Here is a 10,563-nt window from a genome sequence, read left to right as displayed (position 1 = left end):
CAGAGCCCGGTGGAGGCCCAAGGATTTGACTTCAGTCCCAGCCCCGGCCTACGGCCTCAGCTGCTGGTCTTCTCCAATATTATGCAGAAGGCGGACGGATTTTTGGAATTAGAGCGTCGGAATCAGCCGAGCGCGCTGGGTTTGGGACAGAGCCCGGGATCTAGTTGCTCTGGCTCCACACTAAATAACAACACACTGAGCCCCGTTCAACAGCAGCAGAACCTGCAGGACCTGGCATGGGGAGCCCATCAGACGGCTTCTGTTGCTGAGATGCAAGGATCTGCGGGGCTGTGTCGCCAGCATGGACTCATCACCACCCCGCCCGATTGGCCCTTGTTATCGGAGCGGTCCAACCCGCTAACCATGAGAGACTCTAAATGGGGTTCCAGAGACAGAGAGGGAGCAGTGTTAGAACTGGCCCGAAGGTTCGGGGAGCTGGGTGTCGGTGCGGTACCGAAGATGCTGCTCAAAGCTGGAGAGCTTCCTCAGTGTTCGTGTCAGGGTGCTCACGGCTCTGGTGGAGGGGGGATAGAACCGGGGAATGACCCAACAGAGACCAGCGACGCTTTGTTGGTTCTGGAGGGCCTGGGGAGCGGGGATGTTGCCGGCTTGAACATGGATGAGTGCCCAGACGGAGAGAATGATGATGAAAACGGGCGCCGTGAGTTTTTACTAAACAGGAAAAGAGAAATAGTTCAAAAAATGTCCGGGGCTTTCTCTATTAGCAGCCTCCAAGCTGAACTGAGGAGGCAGGTGGAGGTTATGGCCCCGTCCGAGGCGGCTGCAGCAGCGCATCTCGACGTGCAGGTATGCAACCTCCACGGGGACATGTCCAGCGCCCAGAATCTAGAGGCTGTCGGACAGGTCACTGCCGTGACATCCTCAGCCACCCCTGTCCCGAATTCTCCTTGGACCGCGAGCCCAAATTTGAGTCAAGCGTCAACACCCAAAAGGCGACCAGAAAGGTGCACCAGCGCGCCACGGACACCCACCTGGAGCGAAAAGACGCTAAAAGTTCCGGTGAAATCCAAAAAAGGATCCTTAAAGATCCGTCTGAGCAAACTGTTCCGGACTAAAAGCTGCAGTGGCTCAAATCACCTGCTGGACAAGAGGCCGTCGGTGACCTACTCGGTATCTTCTGCTGGAAGTTTGGTGGACATGGCGACCACCGCAGGTCCAGAACAGGACACAGACAGGTGAGTGTCCACACCCCCCGGAGAAGATCTGTCGAGTCTCACAAACATTTCCGTTGAAAAAGTAAATCTGCATTTAAACGGAGTTTTTTTTTTTTAGTTAAACGTTGCACAGTTAATGGTAAAACAAAATGTATTTTCTTTAACAAGGTCATGCAAAACAATCCCAGAAATAAAAATAATAATAAGAGACAACTCTATCTTGATTGAGCCATAAAGTTGGCCATCTGTCCAAAGTCCAGACATCAGTTACTGTCCAATCTCTACTAAAACTTCCCTGCAGTCAATGCTCCTATTAAGTTGTTTGGCCTGATCTCTGTTAGCTTGTAGCTTAATGGACCTTTCCCCCCAAATAAACTGCTGCCATGTGCCTGTCCAGTCATGATTCTCAAACGTCCGCTGAAGAAAACTGTCTCAAATGAGACGACTGCCAGAGCTGAGCTTCAAACAGACACAAAAAGGCTGCAGGACTTAAAACTACAAACCCATGCACTGAAAAGTTGATTTTTCTGGACCTCTGCAGTTACTAATTATTCTTCTTTGTACTCTAACTCCCCTCTCATGTCCTCCTCCTCTTATACCTGTCTTTACATGTCTCCTGCAGCCACAACCAGCCCAGATTGACCAGGGCCCACAGTGCCTTCTCTCCCGCCTCCCTCTCTGCCTCCCTCTCTGCTTTTACTGGTAAGGGTTGCATGCTGCTGTGGTTGGAGCTCAGGTTCCCTGCAGGCGTCCTTCTTGATGCTTCTGTCTGCACTCTCACCCCTCAGATCTGCTTTGGTCAACATGCTAACCTAGCCCCACTCATTTTACGCACAACCCATTTGTAGCACTTGTATTTATAAGATTTGAAGTAGGAGGCATAAAAAGATCAGTTAACTCAATTCCCCAAGCCTTTAGTTAAAGCTGTAAATAAGACCTTGGGAGACCAGCTCGGGTCTGAGATCTGCTCATCTATTTAAATGCATGTTTGACTCTCACGTGCAGTTGATTATTACAGTGGATCTCACTCAGCACAACTGGTTTCTCATTGGTTCCTAAATGCATAATTTACTCCAACAAAAATATTTTGTATACTAAATGTCAGTTCTCAAATTGATTCCTCTCTAAAATTGTACCACATGTATTTTACTATATTTGCTGCGTTTGTAACCTTCTCACGTGTTTTCGGACTGTGAGAATCTTTCTGAGAATCTCTCCACAATCTCCTCAGGGCTCCGAGCCCCAACCTCCTCTTAGATTTGCTGTCTGTTTTATGAATGATGATGTTTAAAAAGTATTTTTTTTATCTTCCATGAGCGCCTGCTTGGCACAGCCTCAGCTTCCAATTAGACAGAAACAATAAAGCTCCACCGCTCAGGCAGTGTCTCGTGTTGGTGGCCCCACAGGAGCCAAGCTGGGTTGTTTTAAGTGTTAAGTGTTAAGAACTAAGAACCCAGAAGTCATGCTTGTGTTTACTATCCTAGCTGGTGTGTGATGTCTCAGAAGCAAAGAGATGACCAGGAGATGTGGAGGGACACACATCTGCTTGTTGGAATGTGTTTCTCTTACAAACTGCTGAATTTCACCTTGGAAAAACATCAACTCCGCTGCATCACCATTGCCATTAAAAGGATGTTTTTCTGTATTGTGGAGGCTTTTGCTGATTAGCTGGGTGTAACAGAATCATCCTATCTGGCGTTAATGGCCCTCTGCAGCACAGAACACAAGCACAGTGACGCTCTCTCACGGATGCCTGCTTCTCCTCTTTCCTCTCTCCTCCTTCCCCCTGCTGATTCTCTGGCTTCAGGGGAGACTGTGTCCCTACTGGATGTGGATATTTCACGGCGAGGGGCAAACACGCCACACCCTCCCACGCCTCCCCCTCCTCCACGCCGAAGCCTCAGTTTATTAGGTATTTTTCTCATCTCTGGTCTAAACCTATTGCTACACATACACACATGTTGCATCACACACAGAGATAAATGTGATTAATATTGGTCCCTCAGTCAATCCAGAGAGCTTTATAACCAGTTTCTGCCTTGCAGTGTAGGGAACACAGACAAGTTCCAGCAATATATTGTAACCTGATTGGAGGAGCTTTAAAGGTCAGCTGCAAACAACAAATCTAATTTAAAAGTTTCGCTTAGAGGAAAACATTTTCCTCTTTTTTCTTTTTCAATGTCATTATAAAGATTCTGATTCTGATTTGGTTAAATGATGCTAAAACTGCTTTAAAAACATGTATTTCCCTTCAATTGTGAACAGCAAAAGACGAGAACAGTGTTAGTCAATTCTAAAATGGACACACATTCTGTGAAATGAATAATTCCAGTCTACAGTAGGAGCTGAAAAAACCCACAGGTAAAGTCACACCTGTTCTCTGGGCTCCCTCAGCAAGAAGCTTTGGTTTGAATTTGGTCACTGATTGATTCTTAAGCCACTTAGCAACTTTAATATGCATTAAAATACTTAAATTCAACCGTTGAAAATCTAATCTACAATATTGTAATTTGGGCTAGCTGTTGAGTTTAGATTGAGGCATCATTATTTAAAAAAAGATTGATGTAAAGGGACAATTTGAAGAGACTTTGCCTGTTTAAGAAACAGATGAAAAATATGCATTTTGGAGGCTTTCTGTCTGATAGTTTTGAAAAGCACCTTCCTTCCTTCCTTCCTTCCTTCCTTCCTTCCTTCCTTCCTTCCTTCCTTGCCCCCCTTCCTTCCTCCAGATGACATAGCGGGGCCCCAGCCTGGGCCATTCCTTGTGAGTGTAATGGGGGCCTCCCTGCAGTCCCTCCCCCTGCCTCTCCCTCCTCCTCCTCCTCCCTCCCATGCTACCATCCAACACAGTCTCAGCCTCAATGGTAAGATACCTGAACTCTTTAACTTCCTGAAAACAGGAAGTGACCATAAAAACAAACAGGAAGAGGCACTAGCTTGTAAGCTAATAAAAAAGAGATGCAAAACTTTTTAGCATTGTGTTGTGATCCAGTCATACCTGATTTCATTGAACAAATGTCAGTATTTCAACACCCTTTTTATGTTGGAGAAAACCACAAAATGATTGCATTCCTTCATAATTTGAGGTAATATTTCCTCTTCTTTCTGTCACTTAGATGCCTTCCTGAGGGCACTTCCTCATTCGAACCCGTCACTGGCAGATGCTCCTGCACCTTCCAGACAGCCCCCCCCCTCCCATGTTGTGTGCCCTGCGACGGTCTGAAGCTAGCAACTTTACTGCCAGTCTGAGAGAGCTGGAGAAGGTACAACTCACATCTGACAGAAAAAATAATCTCAGTCCTGACACCAGTCACACAGCTTTCATACTGGCCTACAACCCTGCTGGCAGTTGTTCAAGTGGTTTTTATACTCAGTGAACTGTTGTTTCAACTAATCTCCTTGTGAAATTCACACAAAACATGTTAAGAGTTGGCATCAGCATCTTGTTTTGACTTGGTTGAGATTAATATAGATGAATGTGACTAAAGTCTCAGCTGTGAGGCCAGTTCTGGCTCTGCTTAATGAAGGCCTCATTGGTTCTGCTGCAGTGCGGCTGGTACTGGGGTCCAATGAACTGGGAGGATGCGGAGATGAAGCTGAAAGGGAAACCAGATGGATCTTTTCTGGTCCGAGACAGTTCGGACCCTCGGTACATTCTGAGCCTCAGCTTCAGGTCACAAGGAGTCACACATCACACACGCATGGAGCACTATCGAGGTGAGAAATGCAGTTTTTCTAATCCTACTGTAATCCCCTATCTTCCCTGAGCCTGAGCACCGACAGAAAGACCATGTCTGTCGGTATCAATAATAAATAAGGCAGGGAGGTAAACATAATAGTCAATTATTTACAAGTCATTTCACACAGACATCAGGCTCCTTTGGCTCTGAAGAAGGTGATCGATCTTAATCCAAACCATCACAAAACCGTTAATATAAATGAAAACACAGCTGAAAGCCTAAAAACGAGGTGTGTCATGAACACACATTTCTGCTCCCTGCCCCACCGCGAAATGCTCCAGGTTCCGGGCACACGTGCATCTAGATGTTGGTCATCCAAAACGTTGGGAACATAAAGCACATGTGTAACTACTATACACCTACTGGGATTAATCATTACCAGTAGAGGATATCCACAGACTCCATGGGGGTGGAACCAGGAATTTTGAGGGTCAGTGATTGATTAAACAACATAAGTTATGCCTTTATTCAATATCTTTGCGAATGTAGATACCATATGTCGGTGTTAAACTTTTATAATAATACATAAAAATAAAATAATTCATTAATGAAATTAAGTCAGACCTGTGCTAATACAGCTTTAATAGAATCACACAGCAATATTGAAGCATGAATAACTCACATCACACTTGGAGCATACTGTATGTGCACACATGTGTGTGACAAGGTAACACCCACGCGCACAAACAACACAAAGACAGGCCCCTACGTTAATGAGAGGAAGCTATGGAGTCACGGCTGGAAATGCATTCATTATTCAGACGTGAGGGGCCGACTGACACAACACATTCACATCAACATTAGCATGTGTGCATGAGTACATTGGGGCATGGCGCTCTCAGACGCAACAACAACCACAGTCAACAGGAAGTCAACATACCCCCAGTGTTGCAAACAGGACTCTTCATCCTAGACTTTTATTCTGAAATGTTGCTTTGAGACATTGGCCAGCAGTTCAGGCTAGCAGCCTTGTCACTGCAACGAGATAAAGGACAACCAAGTTTTTATGGATGAATCAAGTTACCCTTTATTTGCCTAAAGCAATGTTACTTATCCATAAACTTAGAATCCTTTTTCTTTCATTATCTTAAGCTGAGAGCAAAAGAGGTTCTCTCGTTTGGGGACTTTGAGAATTTTGGAGCAGCATTTTGTGCCTCGACATCTTAGCAACGACAGTTGAGCCGACTACAGACGTGAGTCAGACTGTAATCACCACAAAAGGATCCCTCATAGGACCGAATCACTTCAGACTCAAAGACAAATGTGAAAACATGACTTAACAAAATGCTTTAAAGGTGGAAATAAACAACAGTCAATCACAATCGTGGCTGCAGCTTCATCTGAACCCACACAAAAATAACTTGGAGAGAACGTTGCCCAGTGATGGAGACAAGCATTTTCTATCTAATCCACCCTGTTTGGCATTGAAATTGGGTTAGGTGGACTGACCCGTCAATCCTGCTCTGGACATTTCTGATGGACAGCAAATTTCTCAGCAAACAAGCTGAGTTCACAACATCCAACAGCACAAAAGGGCAACATCAAAGATTTATGGGTTCCCCCAGAAGTGACATTTCTCCATGAAGATGAAGGATATGAAACGGATATGAAAGAGGTCTTAATAGACGTTACCAGGTGGTGTGTGCAGGAGACCTTGATGCAAGCAGGCCCTTCTGCGTGTTAACTGGAATTACATAGATGTTTCATATTTAATGAAGCTTTTATTTATAGATGATCAAATGCTATGTGATGAATAAAAAACAGCATTTCTGTCCCCCTTCAGGGACGTTCAGCTTGTGGTGTCACCCCAAATTTGAGGACCGTTGTCACTCAGTGGTGGAGTTCATCGAGCGAGCCATCATGCACTCCAAGAATGGCAAATTCCTCTACTTCCTACGCTCCAGAGTCCCAGGTGAGATGGGTCACATATGCTCACTCAGCCAGTCCTGATCAAAAATGAATGCATGCTGCCATTTGGTGAAAAGATGAGATGAGGAATATATTGTCAACATTCAGCTCCTACATGATTGATGCTGTTGTGTGCGTGCATGTGTGTGTGTGTGTGCATGTGTACCAGTGTCTAGATATGCCTGCTTCATGTGTTTGCCCCCAGAGATCAGAAACAGTGTTTACATTTATTGATATATACAGTATGTTGCACATCCATCAGCTGAGAAGCAGATGCATCACCTCCTTCACTTAAACCGAAGGAGCAGATGAAGGAGGAAACAGGCGTCGGAAGCAGAAAAAACTCTAATGGACTCTCAATCAGCCATGTTCCAGCATGCAATTAGACATTGCCATGGTGATAGTGATGATAACTGCTCAGTGATTCTACACTCAGACTTTTCATTTAAATTAGCCTTCAAAAACTCCTCAAAGCTCAGGGAAAAACTGCATTTCAGGTCAGATTTCTACATTTCCATGGCGTTCAGTCTGAGGATAAACTACACCACAGCGGCGGAGGAGGTTTTTCCTGTTTGCATCCCTGTTGTTGAAAGTTAATTGGTCTCTTTGTCTTTAATGACAGTCATTTTTTCTTCCAGGGCTTCCTCCCACCCCCGTTCAGCTGCTGTATCCTGTGTCTCGCTTCAGTAATGTGAAGTCTCTGCAACATCTCTGTCGCTTCTGCATCCGACAAATTGTCCGCATAGACCACATCCAGGAGCTTCCACTGCCCAGGTGCCCAGCCAGACAGGAGTCGCACCATCACTACCACCTCTTTCTGTTGAAATATGCAACGGTTGATTTGTAAACCTCTTTGTTTCCTCTGCTTTCCAGGCCACTAATTTCCTACCTAAGTAAGTTTTATTACTATGACCCAGAAGAGGAGGTGTACCTGTCAATCAAGAGCATCCACAGGGTGGTGGGAGCAGAGCAGGAGGCCGAGTCTCAGACGTAGCAGCAGACATCTCCTCTGCTTAAGTAAGTGTGGATTGGGAAGGATCTGCAAATGATTTTTATAGGAAAATCCAACAAAGGTGATGTTTAAATGCTACCTCATGGTTACATTTGAAATCTCTGCAGGTTTCCCTTCACAGGCCTGATCTGTTCTGACCCACCGCCATCAGCCATCAGATTTCCTGGCGATCCAGTCAGAAACTCCAGCTTCTCTTTTGATTTGGATTTGGATGAGTGTTTACAGATGGATGTCTGAAGTGGATCTGGCCTGGCCTTCTGAGATGCCGCTCGGATGCTCAGAAACGGCGGGCTTGACTCAAACGCTGAACCTGACCTGCAAACCTTGTGCAGAACTGGGAATTTAAAAACACAGATGCATCGGTCAACTTGTACCACTGTCATTTGCTGCCATTTCCTCGTCTTTTCCTTCCAGTCTGTTGAAATTTGGGCTTTCTGGATTGACAGTTGCTCTGATAACAGATATACACATCAAGGCAGGGCAGTAGCAGGAGCACCTATAGTCGTCATCTGATGATACTGATTGTTTATTTGTTGCCTGAGACTCGTTCTCGGGGCAACTTGCTGATGCCATGCAGATGAAATTATCTTTACAACATATAACAAGTAAGAGCTTAAGCCACACTTTCTCACAGACATATCAGTTTCAGAATATCGAATGCAATACAGAAAATATTAGATGCACAAATACCACACTCTATTTTCAAAAGTATTCGGTTTGAAATCTGCCACTGATGAAATATGCAATACAACTATGTTAGTTTCAAAGATTTGAAGTGTCATAAAAGTGTAAGAGAGTGTAAACAATGATATATTCATAAAGAGCGAGACAGCACAACTACCAGAGAACACAAGCTGTAAATATGAAGAATATGCAACCTCTCAGAAGTCATGCAAGCTAATTTATTCTGGCTTATTTTCTGGACAGCGGGAGGATGTGAAGATGCATCTGTTTTATTGAGTTTAATTAAAAGAAAAATAAACTAAAAGGCACTTCTATTTTTATGACAAATATTTTTCATTTTGGAAATCTATTTATATAAATCTGTACTTCAGTCTCGACAACGATAGCTAATGTTAGATGAAGTCCCAGAATGGCTGCCAGCTCAATCAGAAACACAATGATGCATCCTGTAGATGAAAATACACCAAAGAAAAAAAATGCAAATTAAATTAGCGAGAGTCTGATTTTAACAGCGCAACAACGTTTCACTCGACACTGCTGGGGTTAAAGCAGGAGCCACGGTGCCATCTTTGATACTGATTTAAGACTTTTCTTCTTCTGATAAAAATAAAATTGGGGGTGTAAAATAATCTGGAGTCAGTTCATTTGGGGTATAAAATGCCCCAATACCATTTTTCCCACAATGCCCTGCCTGTGTGTATATCTGCCATGACTCGTATTTGCCTGTTTTACTTGTCCGGGTGTATTTTGCTCATTTTTCTCAGAATCCAGAAGCTGGTTATTGATTCAGCATTTTCAGTAAAAAAAAAAAAAAAGAAATGGAAAAATAAACATTGGTATATGACGTAACTTTTTAACCTGGACTATTAATACTATATTGAAACCTGTAAACATGCTCCATCACATTTGTTACGCCACACAAACGTCGCAGTTTCATCTTTTAAACAGAATCATTTAAACATACTTGTGTGTTTAAACAAACACACAAGTCCAACTCTTATAGCATGTGTCCCAGCAAATCTGCTCGGTTTTCATGGAGATGAGATGATAACCATGCGTTGAAAGAATAGAGTTCATTCATGGTGATAAAAATATGAATTTAGAAAATATTTGATATTTAATTAACAACACAAATTTATAAATAACATGGCACCCAAAAAGAGCCTGTTTTCAGCTTTTGGGGCAACTTTTCTTTTTTTTATTTGTGTATTTTATCTGAGGCTGAAGTGGCCTAATCCCTCAGAGAAACATTCACTCGTGCTGCCAAGAATAGATAAATACTAAATCCCTTATTTATTTATTTATTGGCTTGAAATGCATAGCTTTGCATTGATCTGCATAGATTTGAAAAAAAAAAAAAAACTCTCAAAACCCCAGAAGGAAAAGACACTTACTTCAATTACAAATCTCCTTTTTTGGAAATAAATGCATTAATTGGTTCCTCATCAGTAATCAGCCCTTTAATATAATTAGCAATGAAACCTACTTTACATTATATAACTTTATGACTCTGTGACTCATGATTTTCAATATTCATGTAATTTGAGTTTTAGAGATGCTCCACAGTCCTCGGTGGATATCGAGAGACCTTTTTTTAACTTCAGTTATTCACTTTGAAAGGTTTAAGCCTCTAAATTCTTCAGCCTGCTCATGAAACAGGTTGAGCGGGGGGGGGGACAAGAAACCCTGAGATATTCTGGTTAAATTATGCAGCCGCTGCTCTCGGAGGTTCTGCAGAGAGGTGCCTGGGGAGAAGGTGATAGACATAACTGCATCCTCCATCGGTAACGACAGGACATTTGAGGTGGAGAGGAACTCTTCTTTCTAAAGCACTTAAAAAGCTAATGCAGCGGTGCAGAGAGATGCTGCAGCATGGAGAAGCACAGACAACTATGTGAATAAGGTCAAGTGCACTCTTTAGGAAAAGCCTATATGAAACGGGCTGTATGCATTGTTGTTGATGTGAAAGAGTAAAAAGAGGGAAGCCAGTGGAAGGAAAAGGGGAAGTTGTTGGCATAGAATGCCATGGGTCAATGCAGTGGAT

At 43.5% G+C, this 10,563-nt stretch overlaps 1 protein-coding gene and 1 long non-coding RNA gene across 2 annotated transcripts; one reads left to right on the top strand and one right to left on the bottom strand.

Moving 5' to 3' along the window:
- Window positions 1-459: 459 nt before the first annotated feature.
- Window positions 460-7,817, top strand: socs7 (suppressor of cytokine signaling 7). The gene is given in 10 exon segments (NM_001122863.1): window positions 460-1,196; window positions 1,813-1,877; window positions 2,983-3,087; window positions 3,905-4,039; window positions 4,337-4,367; window positions 4,369-4,438; window positions 4,724-4,892; window positions 6,699-6,827; window positions 7,462-7,597; window positions 7,697-7,817. Coding segments are annotated over 10 exon segments (1,698 nt in total).
- LOC115253285 (uncharacterized) lies at window positions 7,501-8,094 on the bottom strand. Its single transcript, XR_003891588.1, has 3 exons — window positions 7,978-8,094; window positions 7,755-7,862; window positions 7,501-7,640 (listed from the first exon to the last, which is right to left on the bottom strand). It is a non-coding gene; the product is annotated as an uncharacterized lncRNA (long non-coding RNA).
- Window positions 8,095-10,563: the final 2,469 nt, after the last annotated feature.

This window comes from Takifugu rubripes, chromosome 17 (assembly GCF_901000725.2).
Source record: "Takifugu rubripes chromosome 17, fTakRub1.2, whole genome shotgun sequence".
Classification (NCBI taxonomy): domain Eukaryota; kingdom Metazoa; phylum Chordata; class Actinopteri; order Tetraodontiformes; family Tetraodontidae; genus Takifugu; species Takifugu rubripes.
This window is presented reverse-complemented; position numbering and strand designations above follow the sequence as displayed.